The following is a 26,033-nucleotide window of genomic DNA, read 5'->3' on the forward strand; positions in this document are numbered from 1 at the left end:
ACAATAATCTTAATCCCAATTTCTGATGCTATATATATCTAACTTACTTGAACTTCACAATGGTAATTGAAAACCATAAACGTTTTTATTGATGTATTCATTTATTTATATTTTGATGGTCAGTATGTTGGTTTGAAGGTAGTTTGAATTCAAGCCAAACATGCCGGCTTTTTAGTGACCAAATTAAACAATAATCTTAATCCCAATTTCTGATGCTATATATCTAACTTACTTGAACTTTATAATGGTAATTAAAAACTATAAACGTTTTTATTGATGTATGTATGTTGGTTTGAAGGTAGGGAGAATTCAAGCCCAAATCCAGCGAAACGAGGCCTTTTTCTGGTTATATTTTCTAACCGTAAAAATAAAGCAATTCTAAACCACTATTAGCAGCTGAACGGAACTGAGAAGACCTCATCTAAACTTATTTCGCATTCTCAGACAGAGAGAGAGAGAGAGAGAGAGAGAGAGAGAGAGAGAGCAAAGTGCATAAGATTTGGAAACAATTATCAAAACCAATATTATGAGAATGGAAAATTGAATGCAAAATTAGTTTCTGCAAAATAAACTATTTACCATGCACATACTCCACAAGGTGCCGATCAAGCTCAAAGTGACGGCAAAGAAGTTTCTGCAACACAAAGAATGCAAGAATGAATAAAAGGAATTCCAGTAGTGTAACTTCAAATTTCAAAACGTGAGTGTAACCACCCAATTAAATCTTTTCAGAATAGAAGCAGACTGATACAAACCCCATTTCCAAAGTCATTAAATTGGTTAAGAAGTTTATGATAAATATGAGGAAAGAGGAAATAAAAAGAATAAATTCATTTATCTGATTCAAATCATGCAATTGCTGCTGAAATTTCAAGCAACTACAGGAAGAGTTTCAAAGTTTTGCCTATTGGCTTTCTTCCTGTTGCAAGGCTGCCTATGGGCATTGGCGTGGTTCTTGCAGCCAAACAAACTTGTCCTTTTCCTAGCATCCTATTCTAGACCTTGACTGGAAAAGGGTAACTGTATAACTATTACAATTTTGAACCTCAAGGTGGAAGGCAGTTACAAGACTGTGGTCAGGTGGTTGAGGTTTGGAAGGCAAGGAACAGGGCAACATGGTTCAAAGTATCGACACAAATGATGTGCAAAAATTGTGTATTACACAATTCAAAGGGGTGAGATAGTCTTAAAAAGTTTCAGGCTTCAAGATTTGAACCAGACTATTTCTAGGAAGAGTATTAATGTTTGAAAATGGCCTGTCCTAAGATGGTAAATGCGTAAACAGTTATAGGATTATCTTCTTCAGGAAGAAATAAGTTGGAGACAAAAATCAAGGTGTAAATGGCTGAAGGAGGGGGATAGGAATACCAAATTTTTTCATGCGGTGGCAAGTGGAAGAAGAAGAAGGAAATTTGTATCAAGTTTGGAAATTGAAGGGGTTACAATATCTCCACCCAAAGAGAAATAGCAGGGGCTTTTGCAAATCACTTTAGGTCTATCTTTAGAAAACCCCTAAATAGTAGGGTGTGGATTGAGGGTATGGAATGACCAACTTTGCAGATGGAGGATAGGGATTGGTTGGAAAGGAAATTTGAAGTGGAAGAGATAAGGGAGGCAGTGTTCTCTATGGATAGATAAAAGGCACCAGGCCCAGATGGTTTTACGATGGCTTTTTATCAAGATTGCTGGGAGATATTAAAGGAAGATCTATGGACTGTGTTTGAAGAATTCCACTCTAGAGGGGTGATCAACCCAGGGCTGAACTCCATTTTTATTGCACTGGTTCCTAAGAAGAGGAATGCATGTCACCCAAAGGATTTCAGGCCGATCAGCCTGGTCAACAGCCTTTATAAGATTATCACCAAGGTGCTGTCCATCAGAATAAGGAAAGTGCTCCCAACAATTATAACAAATAATCAAGGAGCCTTTGTGATGGGGAGACAAATAACAAATTAGATTCTGATAACAAATGAGAGCTTGGAGGAGTTTAAGAGATTCAAGAAAAAAGGGGTGATTTGTAAACTGGATTTGGAAAAGGCTTATGATTTGGTGGATTGGTCTTTCTTGACGGAGGTGATGACCAATTTTGGTTTTGGGGATAATTGGTGCAGATGGGTCTTGGGTTGTATCAAGAACTGGCATTACTCCATACTAGTAAATGGGACAGTGGTCGATTTCTTCCCAGCCTTGAGAGGGATTAGGCAAGGAGACCCCCTCTCTCCCTTTTTATTTACTTTGGTAGCTGAAGTTTTGGGGAGACTAATTTATAGAGGAGATTCCAGGGGCTTAATCAGAGGTGGGAGAGTTGGGAGGGAGCTTGTGCCACTCACACATTTGCAATTTGCAGATGACACCATACTCTTTTGTGAAGCAGGGGACCCTAACAGGATTAGAAATTTGAAGCTCATTATACGACTTTTTGAGCAAATGTCAAACCTTAAGGTGAATTTTGAGAAGAGTTGTATAGTTGGGGTAAATATGGGCAAGGGGGAGATCTTTGAGGTTGCAGACATCTTAGAATGTGTAATAACAAACTGGATCCTTACTTACCCTGGTTTTCCATTGGGTGATAACCCTCAGAAAGGTGAGTTTTGGGTTCCAGTTGTGGAGAGGTTTGAAAAGAAATTAACTATGAAGAAAAACTATTTGTCTCTTGGAGGGAGAACCACTCTAATCAAGTCTACTTTAGCTAACCTTCCTGTTTACATTTTGTCAATCTTCAAGATTCCGACAAAGGTGGCTAGTAGATTAGAAAAACTAATGAGAAACTTTCTCTGGGAGCCAGGGGAGGAGAAGGACCATAGGGTGGGGTGGGAGATGGTTTGTAGGAGTAAGAGGGAGGGAGGTTTGGGTATCAGGAATTTAAGGAATAGGAACTTGGCTCTTCTGGGGAAATGGCTTTGGAGGTTCTCATTGGAGAAGGACAAACTTTGGGTGAAGATAGTGAAAATTATTCATGGGATTGCAGCAAATGGATGGGACTTTGGGATTCTGGCAAGGAGTACAAGAGAATCTCCTTGGAAAGCTATTCAAGCTATTCTACCTTTATTCTCTCCATGGATCAGGTATGACTTGCACTTAGACAATCTCATTAATTTTTGGGAACATGTTTGGATTGGGGACTCCTCCCTAAAAGACCAATTCCCAAGCCTTTTTGCCCTTTCCACTTTTAAAAATGAACCGGTGTCTTCATTCATTGTTCCTTCTAATTCTATTTCTGGGGTCGGCTAGAACTTGGGCCTGCGAAGAGATATCAGGGACACAGAGCTTGATGGTATCTCATCACTGTTATCCATTCTTGAAGGGGTGTTCCTAGAGCCAACAAAGGCAGATAGTAGAATTTGGACTCTCACCCCCTCTGGTTCTTTCACTTGTGCCTCTTTCTTTAGTGCTCTCACACATTCTTCTTCTCCGGGCTTGTCTTTTCCTGTTAAAGAGGTGTGGTGTCATCCTATACCTCCTAAGGTTGGGAGTTTCTGTTGGGAAGCCTTTCTGGAAAGAGTTAACACAGCAGATTTACTTCAAAGAAAAAGACCCAATAGTTGTTTTTGTCCTCACTGGTGTGTCCTCTGTAAAGCTGATGATGAGTTTGGATATCACTTACTAATCTCCTGTCGATTCACTAACATCATTTGGGAGTGGTGTACTTCTTTGTTTGGGTGCAGGTGGACCCCCCCTTCGAATGTGCAAAGCCTATTCACATGTATGCCGTTTCGGCCAACAAAAAGGGCCAAGTTTATGTGGAGGTGTATGAGGGCTGCAGTCTGTTGGACTATTTGGGAGGAGAGAAATTCACGAATATTTACAGATAAGGAGAGAAATTTGGAAACAATGCTGGAGGTCATCCACATTAGGGTTATACACTGGCTGAAAACCTTGGCTCTGTTCGCAGAATTCTCAGTTGATGAGCTGCAAAGAAAGTGGAAGGAGATAGCAAAACTTGTTCCAATAAGGAAGGCCTCAAATGTTTGTTGGATCCCCCCACCCCATCACTTTGTTAAACTGAACTTTGATGGCAGCAGCTTGGGCAATCCAGGGCCATCCGATCCGATGTGTTATATATTTATAATATAAATATATATAATACATATATATATGTTATTTATTTATTTATAAATATATTATTTTTATTATATTTTTATAAATTTGTTATATTATTTACTTTTTTATAAAAAACATGTATATATATGATGGAAATAATAAAAAAATACTTGTATTTTTTGTTTTTTCTTTATTTAAATTGGTATGTTTCATTTTTCTTTTAATAATTTACTAATTTTAAAGAAAACAAATCGGATCAAATCAGATCCGAAGATCTGATAGGATTCGAATTAAGATCAAGTCCTATCAGATCTGATCGGATCCAACATGAACAATGTCGGATCGGATTCGAATATACCCTGATTTGAATCCAATCCAATTCGTTTGCATCCCTACTTAGGGAGGTGCAGTAGTGCAGCAACTAGCAAGGGTGCTTCAGGCTACATTTTGTTGAGTGCACAGAGAAGCAAACAGGTTTTCTGATTCCTTGGCAAAGGTAGAGGGGCAACCAGGGAACAATTGTATTTTGACTTAGTCAATTGAGGAATTGTAATTTCAATTATAGGCCTACAAGGTTAGGTGGTAATACTGTAGTACTGGCCTGAACATCTCATCTTTGTAGATATAATTCTCTTCAATCAATATTATTAAAGGTTACAAGTTACCTATAAAAAATAAAAGATAAATAAATAAACTATTACAATTCTGTAGCAAACAACAGAAGTATTAACTGCAAGCCAAAGTTCTTCACATTTATTATGCTTATGTCCACACATAAAATTATTATATTTGATTTCAGAAAAACATCAATCAGGAAAAACATTTTAGTTTATCCTTGGGCAGGCTTGATCAAGATGTAACTAACATAGAGAAGAGACTTGTTGAAGGGCATAAACTAGTCTACAAAGATTAACAGGAAAAATAAGGACAGATTTGGGCACATTCCATTTTGGATAAACCTGGCATCTCCATAGTGAGAAGGCAAAGAAAGCACATTTAGCATGGACAAAAACTGTTTTTCTATTTCACAGAATCAAGGAACTGGAGTTTGGAGCCCTTCCTTCAGAAGGAATCTAAATGACTGGGAAGTAGAGCTTTGGCTGGAGTTGATGCGTCTTCTGAGTGCTATCAGGTTGGATTTTCAATACAAGACAAAAGAGCTTGGGCATGGGAAAGCTCGGGTTTTTTCTCAATAAAAACTTTCTATAACAGACTTTGCTCTAATGAAGGGACTAGCTTCCCTCAAATAAAATTTGGAAACTGCAGCCCCACTCAAAGTTGCCTTCTTCACTTGGGTTGCTTCTCTAGGAAAATGTTTGACTGCTGATAACCTGGCAAAAAGAGGAAGGCTGATGGAACCTAGCAAATGTGTAATATGTGGAGAAAAGCTCTGAAGACTTGGAGCATTTATTTCTTCACTGCAAGTTCGCAAGGGAGCTATGGCTGAAGGCTTTGAGATGCTTTGAGATGTCTTTGTGCTTCCCGAAAGGTCTATTAGAGTTACTTTGGAGATGGAACCTAGCTGGCTTATCAAAAAAAGGAAAAGTCATCTGGGGATTCCACCAGCAGTTCTGTGGAGGACAGAGAGGAGCAAGAGGCTTTTTGAGGACAAATACAATTCAGTTGATTCAGTGCTAAAAATTTTTGGGGAAGAATTTATTCTTGGGTGGCTTCTCACAAATTATTCAAGAACACTCATTACAACACTTTTTTTGACAGCTGCAACATTTTTGTGTCTAGCTGAATAGAAGCCCTTGGGATGTATAAAGTTTTCTTTTTTGATTTCCTGCTCAGTGTCTTGCTGTGCAGGCTCCCTGAACTTTATTCTCTTCTTTAATGAAATACTTTACCTATTCTCAAAAAAAAAAAATCATTTAATGATTAGGGGTATGACCCTTTCTCGAAAAGGGATGAGCCCTATTTTTGGTATTGGGGTGTTCAAAAAAGGTTAGTCAACTGACACATCTTATGATTAATTGTTCCTTCTGGCATATGTAAATAGTTAACAGGAATACCTTAGTAATAGATGGGCGAGAAGCTTTTGCTTCAAACTCTATCCCAGGAAAGCGTGCAACCTCCACTGCATTGTCAAATAATATGTATGTTGGAAGTTCGGCTGCTATGCCTGCAAGTGCAATGTTAATGTTGCTCTGTTCAACTATAAACCACACCAGAATACATGGTTTTTGAAACCGAACCGGTCAGGGGTCCGGTTACCGGTTTGAATGGTTGGCCCGTTCTGACAAAAAAAAATTAAAAAATTGAAAAACGGGTAACCGGCCGGTTCAGCGGTTTGCTGACCAAAATCAATGGTTTTGGGGAAAAAAGCGGTTCTCGGGGAAACGGAACCGGTCAGGTGACGGGTTCCCGGTTTTTCCGGTCCAACCGTCCGGTCTGGTTTTGAAAACCATGCCAGAATGTATGGTTGTGATAATTCTTTTCAAAAAAAATACAGAAAATTGTTTAGAAATGCCTTAATTAAACTCATGAACTGTTCCCGCCACCCCCGACACAATGGAGAGAGAGAGAGAGAGAGTAAATCAAAGAAGTATTTACCACCCAACGATATTCCAAATTTTTCTGCAGCATTTGGGAAGAGCCCAAGATCTACTATTCCAAAAGACAAATTTTTGTTTGAGTATCTGCCAGAAAAAATGAATATGATTATGCAAGAAAACTTGTAACAGCTCAACATGAGTGAGGAATGGTAATCACATACAGATACAAAATATGATACAAAGAGAAAAGGCCTTGTGTGGATCAATCAAACAGGTTACCTGCTTGAAAAGGTTAACGGTTGGACTAGTAGCATTGAAACCGGGCCAAATTAATATTTGCAGCAACAGAGTTTCAGCAGTTGCCTAGGGTACCATATTTACTTGAGGTGGTAGAGAAATATTATACTACCTTATGAAAAACAGTATCAATGAGATGATATACTATACTTTTATTTGGTAGCCCGTAACTAAGTATTATTTGGTTTATGTGGAATCCTACAAAGCCAGACACCAGGAAGTGAAAAGTGGATTTTTTTTTTTTTTGGATAAATTAAAATTTTTTGCAAAAGCTTTTTTTATAAATAAACTTGGATTGGTTTTCCTAGCATTTTACATTTGTACCCCAAAACTAATTTATGATGTGGATTGTGGAATATGGGGCAGAAAACTCACGTAATTGAGAGATCAGGAAATATACGGCTTGTGCGTATGGAAGTGGATGAACACAAAGCTCGAAATTCAACCTGCCAAACATCCACATAGTCATTACATCGGAAGCATAATCTTAAGACCACATAATGTGCTTACATATAATCATGTCAAGGTCAAATCATTAATGGGAATAATACAAAAGTACACAATGCAAGAGTCAAAATCCTGAAAAGACACTGCATTAGGAAAATATCAGGTTACTTCAAATTAGGGAAGCTCGGATCATGAAGCTACAGATTTATAAATTGATAACAGTTATTAGACCCATATGCCTTGGTTGTATTTGCAATTTGTGTAAAAATACCAGGGGGAATGTTTATTAAGCAAGTTCATCATGTAGGCTGTAAATTTATGCCCTTAGTTGGGACAAGGCTTAGATGATGATGATGAATTTTCTTTTCTCTAGTTGATAACTGCAGGAATCAAGAAAGTGCCTCAATGTGCTTTGTAGAGCCTGAGAAGTAATCTGCTTTTTGCTACAAAAGATACCGTCATCATCTAAGCATTGTCCCAACTATATGGAGTTCGCTACATGAATCCTGTTTCACTATTCTGTTCTGTTCATTGCCATATCCATTCTTAAATTATGAGCACTTTAAATCATTTATTACTATTTCAACCCATGCCCTTTTCAGTGTCCCCCTAGCTCTTCTAGCCCCTTCAACTTGTAACAGATCACTTCTTCTGACAGGTATTGTAGATGGTCTTCTCTATATGTGACCAAACCATCTTAGTCTACTTTCTCTCATTTTATCACCTATTGGAGCTTCTCCTAGGTTCCTTCAAATGACTTCATTTACAACCCCGTCCTTTCCAGTTTTCCGCTCATCCATCTCAACATTCACATTTTTGCCACTCATTTTTTGGACATTTTATTTCTTGACTGCCCAACACTCTGCCTCCATACAACCTTTTTTATAGGTATCCACTCCATACAACATTCCTGGCCTTGCAACTGTTTTACAGAATTTTTCCTTTGAGCCTAAGTAGTATTTACCAATTACATAAGACTGCAGATGCACCCCTCCATTTTATGTGATTTCCTAAAAGTTAGGGAGCAACACCCCCTGCCCCCGGCTCTACCTCTGGTGTATTCAATGATTCAATTTAATTAGTAATGGGATTAGATTTAAACGGAAAATTTTCTGTATGAATTAATGTAGTGAGACAAATAAATTTAGCTTTCTTTAGAGAAACCTTTGAGTTGAGAAGTTGAGCTCCCAAAATTTAGAAATATGGATGCATAGGGCTACAACTGATTGGATCAACTTGGTGCCTGAATTGAAATTTGGTTCATTAATAATCAGATTCGAATCTAATACCGTCCATTGAATTCAGATAGGACTTGGATTGAATTCAAATATCCAATACCATTAAAAATTAAACTAAAAATTATAATAACACTTTATATTATTAATTAAAATGAACTAAAAAAGATATGATGTTGCATATCATGAATAAAATAACTTCCATGAGGCATGGATTTATGACTCTTTAGTATACTTACAACATCCAAACAAATTTTACTAATAAATGTATATTAATTTTATTTTTAGATATAAACATATATGCAGATCAGATATAAGCATATATCTTTCCCAGAAAATAAAAAAGATACAAGTATATATGCTTAAATATTATTAGGTCTGATTGTAACAGATCAGATTGGGTGGACCCATATTTCATCCATTTATATAGAGATCATTTTTGGACAAACATATATCATTTGCTGCCCTAGCCAATCATCAAGATGGTGATTATCAAAGAACCAAGCACAGCCACCAAATCATCAAACTAGTTTTCTGGGTTAGCACATTCATAAGGCTAACCTCCTTTTAACTTGTAAGCTAATGGCATTCAATATTCTGAACTAAGGCTAGGGTTTTAGACTTCAAAAAAATATTATAAATTTCCAAATTGATGAACAAGTTTGTAGGACAAACCAGCCAGAATCTAGATGTGTTCCCTTCTGTCAACAAGGCTTCCAATTGCAATGGGGTCAACTGGTTTGAATTGCCTAAAAGAATAGATATCGAAGAGAGCATACCATATTTATTAGTTAAGTTGTATTCACATTTGTCAGCATAATGACTTAAGTGATGAGTGGTGTCCTAGCTATTGACGATCAAAGAAATATGATGCCAGGACATCTAGAGAATAGAAATTTATAGTTCCTTGTAACACACTAGCAAGGACAAAATTCTCAAGTAAGAATGATAACTCATCCATGCCTGTATCTATAAAATATTTCCATGCCTGGGTGATTATAACCCAAGAGTTTGAAGTGTCATAACAGTAAAAATGATTCCAAAATATTCTCCAAAGAGCAGAGCAAGTTGAGGAAATTATTTATGGTTGAGTACTAGAAATCCGTTTACCATGTGACAGCATACAAATTCAATAAATTTATTTTCTCACATAAGTATGTTGTGATCCTGTGACCTCATGATTGAACAAAGAACATCAATGAATTAGAAGGCTCCTTGAGGGGCTACAGTCAGCATATATATTAGAAGTGGAGGGGGATGCCCAATCAGAGGTAAAAAGGATATGAAAGGCAGAAAAACTTTAAGGAGACTCAGCCACTACCCTGAAGAGTAAATATCTCTTTCATTTGGGCCCAAAGACAAGTTAATACTCTAGCAGCCTAGCTGAAGGGCCTAAGAAGAAAGAGTTTTACTGGGGCCAGATACTGCAGCTGAGGCCACATTACTGTAAGTGCTTGAGAGTGCAATGGTCTTTCTTTATTGCTTGGGAAGGAGAAGTTAATGGTTTTATACCAGTACCTCAGTTCTCTAATGGCAATTCATCTTTGGGTTTGCCTTTTCATTATTTGATAGATTTGGCTCGATCTGTTATCAATAAAAAATACCTTGTTCATTTGCCAACCCATAGGCCTCCTTTTTCTTGTGCGCACTCTTAAGATTGGGAAGATCTAAAGTATCCCCTTACAACTACAACTAGGTCATGCCAACAACTTGGCAAATAATACATATCTTACTGATAGAAATTCAATCACCTGTATCTAGATTCATGAAATCAATAGAGCAACACCATTTAATTTGATGTCCTAATTTTTTATTTTTATTTTTATTTTTTTGAGAAAAAAATAACTGATTTCATTAAACAAGGGAGGGATGTACAAGGCCTTGTCAGCAAAACAAAAACAAAAGACAGCCCACTAATAATTTGGTACTGTATGTGCACTATACAAAAAGTCCCTTCCCAGTCCAGATTTAGCAAGAGCAAGACTATCAACCACTTGATTTAACTCTCTAGGAATGCATTTAAAACTGCAATGAAACTAACAGCAGGTGGGAAAGCATCCCTGATTTCTAACAGCAGGTGGGAAAGCATCCAAAGGTCAAGAGTCTATCAAGAAGCCCAGTTCATAAAATTCCTCGAATCTCTTTCCACTGCAATGAAACTAAGCTGTTGCGACTTGGCAATTCTGAGGCCTTCAAGGAGGGCCCTAGACTCTGCTTCCGATGCATCAACAGCCTTTAAATGACCACTATAGGCCCAGATCAATTCTCCGTTTGATCCATGAACCAAACCTCCTATCCCTGCGTCTGAGCTACCCTCCATAGCTCTCCTAAAGTTACCATCAAAGTTCAGAATGTACTCACAATCTTGTGTTGGGTTGATTTTAAATAAGGGCTGAGGGTGAAAGGGAGTGGTTGACAATAGAGCCATCCAATTCCTTTGCAGTTTACTCCGTTTGATACCCTCAAAAACTTTACTATTCATCATCCAGCTGTTGATATTAGCTAGGGTACGATCTCTAAGAGTCTCCAAGGAGGAGTAGTTCTCATTGAATAATCTCCTATTTCTTTCCTCCCAGATGTTCCACATGACAGCATGGATAATTACTTTCCAGAAGCAACTTCCTCTCTTGTCCAAATTAATCTTGATCCCTTGCCAAGAGTTGATAAACTCTATAACAGAATACTGGGGAGTCCAGCCCCTTGCTAAAGAGTCAAGAAAAAACTGCCAAAGACTTCTGGCCACAATGCAATTGATAAAAAGATGACTAACAGATTCCCCATCATTATAGCACATCAGACAAATAGATGGAGAGATGTAGAGTTTTCCTTGAAACTTCTTTTGGAGGTTGTCACAGGTATTCAGCTTTGCACAAGAAGCCTCACAAACCATGAAGGAAATTCTAGGAGGGACTGTCAGTAGCCAAACCTTTTTGCCCGGAAAAGGAGAGGTGGTTGGGTTGGAAGTTAGATGGTGAAAGAAAGAAAGAATAGTAAAGGAACCATGTGGGGTTAATGACCAGATGAGCTTTTCCTCAGTGGAGGGAGAGATGAAAACTTCTGAGAGCATTGAGAGTAAGGAAGTAATTACAGGAATTTCTGAGTCTTGCAACTCTCTACAGAAGTTGAAATTGAAGAAGAGGCCCTCTGATCCTCTTATCAAGGTTGCAGAAATTAAAGCTTGTTTATCACGCACTAACCTAAAAAGAAAGGGGATCACAGAGAGGTTTATTTCCCTACCAAAGGTTTGCCCGAAATTTAATGGTATTCCCATGTTCAACTTTCAGTCTAAGAAGGGGAGAAAAAGAAGCAAAGGACTATATAATACCTCTCCAAGGATTTCGAGAGGAAGGAGTTGGTAAAGGAAGAGAGTTGCCCCATCCCCAACTACTTCTACCATATTTGCTGCGGATGACTGAGGCCCACAGAGAGTTTTGTTCCATCTTTAACCTCCAAAGTTACTTCCCAAGGAGAGCCTGATTTCTTTCCCAGATGTGTCCCAAGCCTAGCCCACCTTTTTTGGGCTTGCGATCAGTTTTCCAGTTCACTAAGTGGCAACCTTTCTCTCCTCCTCCCTCCCATAGGAAATCTCTTTGGATTTTCTGCAATCTATTCCTAATCTTAGCTGGTACTTTCAAAAGTGAGAGAAAGTAGATAGGGAAGCTTGAGAGTGTAGCCTTGATGAGAGTTAGTCTACCACCTTTGGAGAGATAGTTCCGCTTCCAGGTACCCATCCGCCTCTCACATTTATCAATGACAGTGTCCCAAAAACTTGCAGATCACAGATTCCCCCAGGTATGAGAGAATAAGAGATTACACCCTACATCCCAAAGCATCCTTCAGATCTGCCATCAATTGTTGGGGGGTATTGATGCCTATGATGCTACTTTTCTCTAAATTTGTCTTCAGCCCTGTTACTCCTTCAAAACACTTCAAGATCCTCTCCAAATTTAAGAGAAAATCTTTCTTTGCTTCAATAAAGAAAATGGTACCATCTGCATATTGAAGATGAGAAATTTGGATGTTCTTATGCCCCACTGAAAATCCTTTTATATGCTCAAAATCTATATAGCCTTTTATTCATGAAAGCATCCAGAATGTCTGCTACCAAAGTAAAAAGGAGAGGGGAGAGCAGGCAGCCTTGCCTTAAACATGTAGAGACCTTGATGTAATCAACTGAAGAACCATTAACCAGGATTGAGAACCAAGCTGAACTGATGCAGCCTCTCATCCACTGGATCCAAACTTCCGCGAAACCTTTAAGCTCCAAAATTCTCCAAAGGCAATTCCAGTCTACCTTGTCATAGGCTTTCTAAAGATCTATTTTGCAAATTACCCCACATAAGCTTCTCTTTCTTCTATCTTCCATCACTGCATTCTCAACCAGAACCCCATCCCCAATTTGTCTCCCTTAAACAAAGGCACTCTAAGTAGGGGCTACCACTTCATTCAAAACTTTCTTGAGTCTGTTTGCCTAAGGGGGTTGGGAGAGCTGAAGACTGTAGGGGAGAAGAAGGGGGACTGGGGGTTGTCCCACCTCGAGAAGGGATGTCAAGAAGGACCTCCAGCCTTGCCCCTTAACACCCTCTGGAATGCAGATGCCCCTAATTTTGTTTGATCCTTTACAAGAGGCCACTTGAACATATCTCCCCCAACTATTACCCTTTGATTGGAGGATTGAATGTTGGTTGTTCATGGAGATCTTCCTATCCATAGGTAACTTTTGACCAGTGATAATAGTAGAGAGAAAGGAGGTCAGTTCTGAGCATTCACAGGCACCTTACCTAAGGTTAATCTAGTCCAGTAGACTCTTCCTCTTCCCCTTTCTGTGATAGCACAACAACCGTTAGTTTACTGACATTGAGAGATGGGGGCTCTCCTAGCCAAAGGGGGCATGTCTGGAGAGAGAAAGCAAACTGAGGAGAAGAAGCAGAGGAGGGACCTCACCGGAGACTCAGGGTGGTAGCGGCACAACAGTGGCATGAGTGGCAAGGACCTCATTTTTTATTTTATTATTATTAAAAGATAACGAGCCTCTGCTTCCCAGGCTCCTGATCACCAAATAATAAAATTATGGTATATGACCAATGTCCACAGACTCATATAGTCATATTCAGCATTAAGTTGACTATCACAGAACAGAAACATTCTAATGAACAACAAAATAATTAATTTACTTGCTTAACTTTGAAAGTTAGGCTCTCATTATTTAGGCCCACTATTAACAGTTTACATGATCTTCAAGAAGACAAATCATTCTAATGGATATTTAAGAGTTCACTTGCAAAAAAGAGTCACTTTAGATGCATCACTACCATCAAGTAACACAATGTCAATATGGGGATCCACATGATTAATTATAGTGGCAGGGATACTGATAACATGATTTGGAGAGGTTTCAAATAGTTTTAACTAGAGGTTCCAACACAAACAAGAATACTTAGACTTGGAGTTGGGTCATTCCAATCTGCTCAACCATAGTTAAAAAGGAATTTCAATGATACCCGACTTAGAATAGATGGTAGAGATGAATAGGCAAGAAGATCACATAAGTTAAACATGTAGCATGGCTTATAAGAAAATAAATGTGGAACTAACATGGTGATGCAACTCTTTATCAGCAAAAACCAAGTCTCCACTATAATTCAAGTATTTCTCCATGTCTTTCTTGTCAAATGCATGGATTTCCTTCAAAGAAGTTAGTGGAGTACTGGAGTTACAGATATACCCATCATAGGTTAAGTTGCATAGGATTCAAACTGCTAAAAGAAGTGCCGGATTATAAGAGTTTGTCAAAATATCAAAATTAGATAAATTAATTGCATAGCCAAAGTTTGACCATACCTAGTCCCTGATAAGCTGGTTGTTGAGTTGAAATAAATATCACTGAAAGAAATGACACCAGATCGAATCTTCAGAACATGTGAATACAACCCAAAACAATGTATTAAAAGAAGTATCATTGCATCATGTACTTAATGCTGAGCTCAATACTATGTGCAAACCTTACCAACCTCGTATTTGTTGATGAATAACTATATGAATGAAAGAATGAAAAGGAAGCATTGAGTGAAGAACTATATATGGGACATCTTTCTCAAACCTTTTTCTGGTCAACAAGTTTCTAAAATTATATAGTTTAAGTCTAGATTGAATACTTATAATGAGTTAATAGACCTGAAAAATTAGTTATCGGTATCTAGGTAGCAGTATGAGAAGAGATCTATGATAAATTAGGCTTTTCCTAAATGATAATGACATGATGTCATGCATGCCAAGCTTCAGAAAGAGAGTGCCTTGTTATAGAGAAACAATCAATAAGAAAGGAATGCATAGCTTTCACACAAAATACTGAGATATTGATTCATCCTGAGTACCTAACCTTTCCTGAATTTTGTGTTTTTCCTTGTTTTTGACTATATGCTAAAATACAGCAATAAAGCTTGCCTAAGAATCCAACAATGTAATAAAAAGCTAATTAACAAGTCATGATTAAAATGACAGTGAGAAGGATAATCCATTATATAAAGGCAAGATTTTTGTGCATACTACATAATGCTCAGATAGTGATGCATTTTAAGCTTTTCATTTGACCTTTTTCTGAATCAAATGGGCTTTCTCCTAGCTTTTGACTTACAAAAATATGGCACTGAAACCTACCTAAGAATCCCACCAAATAACATAAAGCTAAGTGATAATCCATTATTAAAGCAACCATGAGAAGAAAAACCTGGAAAAAAAATACACAAAGCTCATGTTGAGGAAAAAGTACTAACAAATGGGGAAATAAAGTAAAAAAATAAAACATAAAGGAAAATGTCTTTCATCCTATGAAGCCTAATGTGATGGATACATCATTAGAATGAATGGGAAGGCACTAAAGTCAAAGGGTATTTATGCTTCAAAATCTTGCAGAAGCAGCAGATGAAGTGCCCATACCTTTGCAAATAACAGTGTATCAGCAATGAAAGCCTCCCAAGTTTCCTCTTTGACCATCTGCTGAAATCCAAAACTATGGTAAATGTGTTTTCCAAATTTCGTATACCTTTGGTGGAGTGGAAATTGTAACTTGGATATGATTTGTTATAATAAGTCCTCAAACAAGTTGACGCGTTTGAAGTTTAGAATTTTTTTCCTGTCATTCATGGTATGAGCTGTTAATGCCCGTCTGTTTTTGACCTTTAGTCTTTTAGAGATTATATTCATTTCAAAAATGTTTGCCTTACAACTTTTCCATTGTTATTTGTCCATTATATAATAGATGGAAGATGATAAATGTTTTATAAGTTCCATCTTGATGTTACACTTATCAGGCAAGTCGAGATATCTCAATTTCGTCATAGTTTAATTAACCACAATTGAATCGGCACCTTCCAGTTGTAGCTTAAAGCTGACAAAGCATGAAGTTATGTAATGCAGGAAAAGCTTTAAAAGTGATTTCTCATTTCTTCTTTTTAGGAAAAGAAAAAGGGAATTTAGTAATGATAATGGTCCTAGACTTTCAAGCGGTACTTGAAAAAAAAAATTAATTGCGTAACCATAAAAGAATCCGAATTCATTTAACCTGACAAATGAAAATTCTGTAAATGTATCACCAATTAACGCATTAATATTAAAATTTCCCAAAAAAAAAGTTCAGTTAGAAACAGCACCTTGATGGCAATCAACACTGAAAATGCCAGAATTACTTGAATTTCCTACACAAGTAAACATTTCTACGCGTCACGAGAGGAGCAAAGGCTAAAATAAAGATTAAGAAATCAAATTAACATAAGAAGATAAAGGAAAGGTTCCTCCAGTTACTATAAAATAGATGAAAAGATAATAGGATCAAGGGTGCAAAACAGTTACCCGACGAAAGAGACGATCGGTAATGTCTGGTGAGAGCATTTGAGAGGCAGAGGCGCGAACAACAAAATAGGAGAAGAAAAGGAGGAAATGAGAGAGGTAGAACGTCTCTGAGACCAACATATTGAGCCATGGAAGCGGATGCTTCTTCTCCATTTCTTCTCGTTCACCCTAGTTTTCGCTTTTAGGGTTTTCTTTTCAGGGTGTAACAATAATGATGCAACGCCGCTGCTCCTCCATTTTCTTTTTCCACCTCTAACTCTTTGTCTCTGAAGTCCGAGCAGTCATCGTTTTTCTTTTCTTTTTTTTTTTCCCTTCTTTTTCCGTTTTCCCATTTCCAAATACACAGGTGAAAATTGAAAATATGTTCTAGCTTCGCGGCGCGCCGGCGCGAGTCCCTTTGATCAGCTATAAGTAATAAACCAGTGAATGACCCCGGGGTAAAAATGTGTGTATAATTTTAGTTTGAAGTTTACTATTCAGTTATCAAAAATTAAATTAAAAAAAAAGTAATATGGGTCTTGTATCTTTGTAAATTGTAATTATCAATTTATTTGACCTATTTTATTTGAAATCTACTATTAATTTATGTTTTTTAATTTGATTTAAGATATTAAATGAGATCTTATTAGTAAATAATAACTCACTTTATTTGGTATTTACTATTTATCTAATAAATCTATTTTGAGTTATTTCTTTTTAAAAGTTAAATTAGGTTGCTTCCTAAAAGTTAAATCAAGTTTGTAATTAATAAAGTATTTTCTTTATTAATAACAATTGTAGTTCTAACTATTAATGAGTATCGACAATGATTGTAAACTTTAAACTAAATTAAGTAATAATATATTCTTATTATGTATGTACTTAATTTGTGATATTAAGTAAATAATTTGTTATAATTAATTTTTTGGTTAATTAATGAAATAATAATCGCTTTTATAATAATAGTATTAATTATAATAATAGCATTAATTATAATTACTTATAATAATAATGTAAATAATTAACACTAATTATATATTTATAAAATAATTAATATAAATATAAAATGATTATACTTATTAATTACCATTAATTAATTAACACTCTGAAATAATAATTATCATTATTATAAATAAGGAATTAATTACCAGTAAGTAATTATAATCAGTAATTAATTTTTATCAGAAATCATTATTATTAGTAATAATTAATTATAATTATTGATAATAATAATAATAATATAACTAATTATTTCATATAACTATATGAATTATAATTTCTAATAATAATTCTAATATAAATAATTAGCATTAAATATTTATTTTCAAAATAATTAATATGAGTTAATATAAATATAAATGATTATTTCTGAATTATTAATTACCATTATGAAAATCGTTATTAATTATCGTTCCGAATTAATAATGAGCAATATTATCAGTAATAAATTATCAATAATTATTTAATATCAGTAATTAAGTATTAGCAATAATTATTATAAAAATTATTATCAGTGAGTATTCTTGTGTTACACACGCTAAGATCATTTATTCTCTTGGCTATTAACTTAATTTCTATACTTTCCTCTTTGTCAACAAAAGCTCGAGAAAATTTGAAAATATAATAATTTTTTGTGATTTGTTGCTTTATTTTTGTCCATTGACTAATGAACACATCATCGCTTATGAGCCCAAGGTCAACTGTCCCCGACATCACCTGATCGCCTGAGATAAAGCTCCCATTGATTTAGTGTTGCAAGGATGCAAAACCTACTCCTCTTTTAGTGGTTGACATTTACCCACCATTCTCCTTTGACCTAGAGTTGGAATCGGAATCAAAATCTTTTAAAATTGGAATCGGAATGGTCCATTCCCATAGTTTGTTTGGTTCAAATGAAAACCGAAATTGAAATCAAAATTATAATAACTGGAATGGAATCTCTTTCCCAAGAAAGTGGAAGAAAATGGACATTCCTCAAATGGGGGAATATCATTCCACCAGGAATAAAGATGGGATTTCAATTCCAATTCTACACAACCAAACAATTAAAGCCCCGTTCCAAACCCCTATTCCTGAATAAATTTATAGTTTTCCTAAATAAAAATCAGCAACACTAGTTCTCTACATAGTTGTGAATCTAATACCATAGCTATATATGACAAGGAATCAGTCATGCTATGGATTTCTGGGCTATTTATCCTTTTAATTAAGGCATTGGAAAACCATCTAAGGAATAGCTCACTTGGTGCGTTGGATGAATTGCCCCAATGGTGATGCAGTTTCGAATCCTGCTATTATCATCTATGCGGTTTCGAATTGCCCCAACGAGATATTGTACTGTTCACTTAAAAGAGTAACAACCTCGAAGTGTCAGGCAGTGATTAATACCCAAAAGAAAAAGATTTTGGAATGTGTTAGTGAGAGTTAGAATGAATAATATGGGTATGTGGTTCATATCAATATGTCAAATGTTATTTTCAAACAAATTTTTCATGAAACACGTCTGAACAAGTTGATAGGAAGAAACCCTATTTTCAATTTCTTCATACTGCGTCAATCATCTGGGACGTCTGAAATATCATTTTTCACACCTCAGAAGTGCAAACAAACGATACTTAAGTAAATTAGAGCTAAAGTCTTACGAGTTACAATTGGACTGGAAGTTCGAAACCTTAGAGAAGATATATAAGCAATTTACCGTTTTATTAATATGTAATCCCTCGTCTCTCTCTCTAGATCTGGTGTATTTTCTTTTTTTTCCCCTCCCTACTTTATTTCATTTCCCATAAGGTTGTGTTTGTTTTCAGTATAAATAGGGATCGGTGTAAAACTCCACTCTTGGTTCGTATTTTCATATGTTTGTTTTCAGTATAAGTTTTACGAAAATTGATGTAAACCTGATGCACGGTTGAGTTTTACATCGATGATCACATTTTAAAAAGTTCCAACGGTTCACTCATTTTAAACTCATCGGTGTTGAAATCCATCAATGACGGTGTACACCGAAAACAAACACAACCCAATAGTTTGGTCACTATATTTCTCATCTTGCTTATATAGTTAAAATGAATTTTAAAATTAATAAAACATTAAATCTTTTTTTAGAATGGTAAATGAAAGAATTAGATCAATACTAAACACTAGCCTTGTGGATCACCTCCAAGATGACGTTTGGCACCACAAGATACATAACCCAAGGATAATTTGTTTATTGTTGTCTATTCCAGTTAGGCTCCACATCTATACTACTTTAAAAAGCACAAATAGCCACAAAAATATTTCTAGAATTTCCTCAAGACAAAATTTACACTTCCATATTTAAATTTATTGATAAAACAAGAGGGCAAATAGAGTAATCGATTATTGATACTAAATAAGTTGAAAAGAGATAATATTAAGATATTTAATGCCATGAATTCCCTCTCATTAAATCCAACATTTAAGTTGTTAACTTGCATTTACCTTCATTGAATCATATATTTAAGGCAGTTTTATTTCTTCTCATCATTAAATTCTATTAATTAAATCTATACATAATAAATTAATAATTCCAATAATAATAAAAAACTTATATTTTTAAAATATACCTAAAAATAGTGTTTTCATTTAGGTGGTGGTATGAAATTAAACCATTTTGAGTCAAATGGGTCAATCCATGTTGCCACAATTAAATAATAAAATTCAAAAATAGATAAAAAGCAAAAAGATATAGAAATCAAAAAAAGGGGACACTTTTAACCTGATATATTCAACATATTAAACAACAATAAGTATGATAAATAATAAATGCTTTAATTACTGATAGAAATTGAATATAAAATTTAAAACCAGTTAGAAATAAAATTATTTTTCCTATTCTCTCTAATTAAATATCATACTTAAGGTATTCTCTCATTAAATCATATATTTAAGATATATTTTTCTCATCATTAAATTCTACTAAGGCTCAGTAGTACAAATACAAATATGTAGAGTACAAAACCTTATATTTTGTATTATTTTGCATGTATTTTCAGTGTACATATTTGTATTTATACTCCTTCCAAACTAAGCCTAATTAAAGCCCCAACATTAATTTTAATAGCATAAAAATAAATATTTTGAAAATTAATTTGAAAACAAAATCATTTTCTTCGCTCATGGTGGTGGATAAGCAATTTAACCATTTGTGTCAAATGGGATAACCAATAATTCTATAATTAAATAATAAATTAAAAATAAATAAAATATAAAAAATAAAAAAGAAAAAAGAGTTGGGCATATCTCTAATATTATATATTCATTATACAAAAAAAAACAAGTATTATGTGTAATAAGTAATTTTATTAATGATGAAAATGGAATGTCAAGTCTAAAATCAACGTAGAAATAAAATGATGTCATAATCAAATAAGAGAATTTTTAGAAATAAAAATACAAAGAATCACAAAAATAAAGAAAAAAATTAGCAAAAAAACTGGGGCACTTATTTGTTATTATATATTTATAAAAAGTAAAAATATTGCATACATTTTTAATATTATACATTAATTATATTCTATTTTTCTTTTTAGGCAGTGAGTTAGTGGTTTGGGTCAAATGATTAATCGATGATATGATAGTTAAATAATAAATCTTTAAAAATAAAAAAGTGCAAGTAATGAAAAGAATAGATAAAAAATAATATCTTAATTATGTCAAACAAAAATTAAGTGTGATAAGTAAAAATTATTTATATAATGTTGATAAAACGTATAATTTAAAATTGATTCAAAAGCCAAGCTATTTTCTTATCTAGATGGCGGGTCAATGATCTAACTTTTCAAAGATACTCATGATCATGATATCATAATTGAATAAAAATATTTAAAAAAAGACAAAACACAAAGAATGAAAAAGTATAAAATTTTGTCAAAAACATTTAGGAACATTTCTAATGTTTTATATTCATCATCTTAAATAAAAATATTTGTTAAGATAAAAATTCATGTTTCCATAATTAAACAATAAAATATAGAAATAAAAAAAATTTGGGAACATTTTGAACATCATTTATTTAACATATTATACAATAATAAATATTATAAATAAGAAATGTTTTTATTAATGATGGAAATTGAATGTAAAATTTAAAACCAATTGGAAATAAAACTATTTTCCTATTTTCTCACATTAAATTTCATATATAAGATATATTCTCTCATTAAATCCTATATTTAAGATACATTTTGTATCATTAAATTCTACTAATTAAATCCATAACATTAATTTTAATAGTATAAAAATAAATAATTTGAAAAAAAAACATTTTCTTTCTTCCTGGTGGTGGGTAAGTAATTTAACCATTTGGGGTCAAATGGGCTAATAAATAATTTTATAATTAAATAATAATAAAATAAAATAAATAAAATATAGAATACAAAAAGTAATAAGAACTGAACATATCTAATACTGTTTATTCATTATACTAAACAAAAATAAGTATGAAATTTAAGAAGTATTTTTATTAATGATAAAAGTGGAATCCTAAATTTACAATCAACCTAGAGATGAAATGATGTCATATTCAAATAATAAATTTTAAAAATAGAAAATACAAAGAATCACAAAAAATAGAGAAAATTGGGCACATATCTAATGTTATATATTTATAAAAAATAAAATATTGGATACATCTCTAATAGTATACATTCAGTATACTTTTGGTAAAATAACAAACATAATTATTAAACATAAGAAATAATTTTATCAATGATGGAAATGTAATACAAAATTTAATGTCAGTCTAGAAATGAAACTATTTTCTTTTTTGGGTGGTGGGCTATTGTTTTTGGATCAATCGATGATATGATAGTTAAATAATAAATCTTTAAAAGATAAAAAGTACAAGTAATCAAAATAACATATAAAAATTATCTATTAATTATGTCAAACACAAATTGTGTGATAAGTAAAAATTATTTATATAATGTAGATGAAATATATAATTTAAAATTGATCTGAAAGCAAACCTATTTTCTTATCTAGATGGTGGGCAATGATCCAACATTTCAAAGAAAATCATGATGATATAATTGAATAATAAATATTTAAAAAAGGATAAAGCACAAAAAATGAAAAGTACAAAATTTTGTTGAAAACATTCGAGGATATTTCTAATGATATATAGTCATCATATTAAATAAAAATAATTGTTAAAATAAAAATTAGTTTTATTGATGAAAGAAATGGAATATAATATTTAATAATAATAATAATAATTGTTATTGTAATTTAAAATATCTACATGTCATGCACGTGCATATTACTATAAGCATTTAAATTTATTTTTAATCATATTGTTACTTTTATTAATTTCCAATTTCTATCAGTAAAGGTCAAATAATTAATATGAAGAAAAATATCTCACGTAAACACATATACTTAATTACTAGTAATATAAAAAACTGAAAACACTTCCTTATAGCAAAAATCACAAAAAAAAAAGGTTGTTTTCAGAATAACCAATACACAAGTACAAATTTTGCCTAAAATAATTAGATCACACAAAAAACAATATTAGGTAAGGTTAAAATGCCTACATGGCATTGATGAGGTGCAAGGTACAATAGTACATACAAATTGGTTGTAAGAAAACGACCACGGATCACGGTACCAAATATTGCCTCATTCCTTCACAATGGTTTTCTTTTGATACAAGGCATCATGTGTAGGGCCTTTCTATGGTTAGTGGCCTAGTGGGGACGAGGTGACATAGACAATTCACACAAGTATAGGTAGATATCCCAACCATCCACATAAGTGAGGATTTGTAACGAGTCCGGATGAACGTGCCAATTAAAAGTGAATAAGCCTGTGTTCAATACGAGACCGGATCTGCTCTTCACACCTGGTGCTTCACACACACATCATATCATGCATTAGAAACATCTCCTGTACTTATTAGTTATTATTCACGGGAGATGTTTCCAATGCACGGTGGATGTGCCTGTGAGGCGTCCATTTGTGAGGAGTAGATTTCGTCACGTTCCATACACATTATGTTTTGGTCTCATGTGAATGGAACACTGGCGTGTTCTCTTTTTCACTCAAATGACTTTTGATTGGCTCCGTAATCTGTTGTACATAGACCTGTTCATGGCCGGTTGGGCCACGCTGGGCTTTCACTCTTTATTAACAGATTTTTTAAGGCTTGAGCTTGAGCTTGGTTTGACCATCGGGCCTACAACTTAGGCCCGAGCCTGGTCCTCATAAAAAGCCATAAGCCTAAAGCTCAACTTGCTGCCGTTGTTATCGCTGAACAGAGAGAGAGAGAGAGAGAGAGGAAAGGGGAACACTGGACTTGAATAGGGTTTTGAAACTTGGGAGTTTGGGGTTTAGAAATTATAAAGAAAAAAAATAAAAAAATGTATATATTAATATATATATATATATATATATATATATATATATATAATATAAATTTGTCGGCTTGGGCCGGGCTTTTTTGACAAATCCCGAGCCCGACCCGAAACACAACCGAGCTTGGTGTTTTGGGCCCAAGGTCAGGCCTGTGGGCTCAAGTACATGTCCAAGCCCGATCGGGGTGCGGGTCGGGCCATCGAGCTTCCCGGCCCATGAACAGGTCTAGTTTTACATGCTTTTGTTTGAAGTTTATCTCATTTCATTTGCTTCCATAAAGGCATTCTCACCCTTATCAGCTCAAGATTTAGCATTACAATTTAGTGTTTTGGAACCGTTGTTGATCCATACGGTCAGACTGTTTGGTTAGAGACCCATTAACCCGAAGAGTTGAATTGTTGACCCATTCAATATGGATAATGGTTTTTGGCCTTTTATTTTAATTATTATTATTATTATTTTTTTTTAACTTAAAATAGGTCATCTCATTGAATCGGACAGTCAAACATTGACCCAAAAACCAGTGACCAAAGTGGTTGTAGTTTCGGGTCTGTTTTTAAAATATTGTTACATTATTATTATTTTTTTTCCCTCTTCATGCATTATAATTAAATCTTTGGCCACATGAATAGACATAAAACCATTACAGAGAAATATGTTTCTTCTGGATAATGTGCAAGCCACCCATTCGAAAAGACACAAAGAAGAGGATGGCATAACATTTAATCTTTGTTTAAAAGAATATGGTGTGATGCGCATATACACCAACATCCACACCCATCACGACTTGGCCTGGCCCGGGCCGCATATGTGAAAAGCCCCCACCCACCCCCCACCCACCCCCCATACACACATGCATACACTTTTTCCAAGTAATAAGAAGCAATGTGATTTCACAGGGCTAAAATAAAAATAAAAGCAAAATATAAAAAGAAAAAAACAAAGTAATAAAGACAAAAAACTTTTAACACAAAAGAGAATTCAAAGTTTTTGAATCATCCCCAAATAAATAGACCCAACAACAACAATTCTTGCCATTCCATTGGGTCATTTAGCCAGCGGAGGATAGCATTATTTCGGCTTGCTTGAGCAATGAAGATTATTTGGGCGGTCGGGATATTATTTGGCTGTAAAAGTTGTAGGGGATGATTACACTCTCACTCAATAGTAGCCAATAGAAGCTCTATGGCTCCATTGTGGAAGCACACATGGCGTTTAAAGACTTACCAAAAAATTCGCATGTTTGTGTGGATGATGTGGAATCGGTTTGCTCCCTTCTGTCAACAAGAAGAGGAGGATATTTTGCATCTAATGATTGCAAGATCAATTTGGTTGGCTAGTTGGATGGGAGTTAGATTAGCCCCGATTAGGAGATGTGGATTCCCAGTTTGTTATTGAATGGATGTTTGCAACTTGCTCGGATTTCTAGCCTAGAACCTCAAGGCTTATTGTAGAATGTTACAATGTTGCAATGTTATGTGTAGTGACAAGTAGGGGAGCAACTTGGGCGGACCCAATTTCAGTCAGGACCAACCTAGCCCGCAATTTTATATGGGTTGAACTTAAATTTTCACTTTTCAGTCCTCAAGTTAAGCGTAGATCCAAAAGATTGGGCTTTTACATTTTCTGGGCCTAAGCCCAAACCTAGCTTGAGTCCAACCTGACTTTATCTCGATCCGGGCCCGAACTCAATTCAAATGTATCAAATTTTAGTACAGGCTGAGATTAGATTGAATAATTCAGGCTTGACCTCGGGCTCGGATTTTAAGCCCAATTATTAGGGTTTGGCATGGATTAAGCTAAAACCCGGGCCAGTTTAGCTTACACCCCTAGTGACCAGTTGGAATATTTGGTTAGCCCGCAATAGTATAGTCTTCAAGGAGATAAGCCAAGTCCTATGCGGGTGCTCCTGTGGTATTTCTTCTTCTTTGAAAAGGGATGGGGTTGTTTTCTTTGTTTACTGTGATGCAGTCATGGATCAATGCACCCACAAAGCTAACCTCGCCTCAGGCATTTAGATCTTCTGCCCACAAAAACTCTGCTCATGTCTACCCACATAACATCGCAACCACACATGAAGAATGTCTCATCCTCTTATATAGTATTATGCATGGGAGATGTTCACAATACACGGATATAGTGTTTTATTGGTAGATGTGGATAGAATTCTTGTGAGCAGGAGGCCAGTATGCTTCAATGGTCAATGCGGTGGGGTGTGAAGACTAGTATGTTTCAGTTCTAGATGCCGAACTTTGGGCTATCCACTTGGGGCTCTTAGAGGCAAGTCACCAAGAGCTTGGCCAAGTCC

The 26,033-nt window shown here is 34.8% G+C and overlaps 1 protein-coding gene across 3 annotated transcripts; it reads right to left on the reverse strand.

Moving 5' to 3' along the window:
* Positions 1-498: 498 nt before the first annotated feature.
* Positions 499-16,732, reverse strand: LOC104592081 (Thioredoxin superfamily protein). Of its 3 annotated transcripts, none has more exons than XM_010251249.3 (10): positions 16,367-16,732; positions 16,168-16,212; positions 15,455-15,514; positions 15,176-15,245; positions 14,360-14,401; positions 9,194-9,267; positions 7,212-7,282; positions 6,598-6,683; positions 6,057-6,121; positions 499-634 (listed from the first exon to the last, which is right to left on the reverse strand). In XM_010251249.3, the coding sequence occupies exons 1-10, from the start codon at positions 16,517-16,519 to the stop codon at positions 572-574; spliced, it is 729 nt and encodes a 242-aa protein (XP_010249551.1). In that variant the 5' UTR covers positions 16,520-16,732; the 3' UTR covers positions 499-571. The 3 variants fall into 3 exon arrangements, with proteins under 3 accessions (XP_010249551.1, XP_010249548.1, XP_010249549.1); XM_010251246.3 differs by having other exon boundaries at positions 6,057-6,166; positions 16,367-16,726; XM_010251247.3 differs by having other exon boundaries at positions 6,057-6,166; positions 15,455-15,511; positions 16,367-16,721.
* Positions 16,733-26,033: the final 9,301 nt, after the last annotated feature.

Source organism: Nelumbo nucifera, chromosome 8 (genome assembly GCF_055504915.1).
Source record: "Nelumbo nucifera cultivar China Antique chromosome 8, China Antique-T2T, whole genome shotgun sequence".
Classification (NCBI taxonomy): domain Eukaryota; kingdom Viridiplantae; phylum Streptophyta; class Magnoliopsida; order Proteales; family Nelumbonaceae; genus Nelumbo; species Nelumbo nucifera.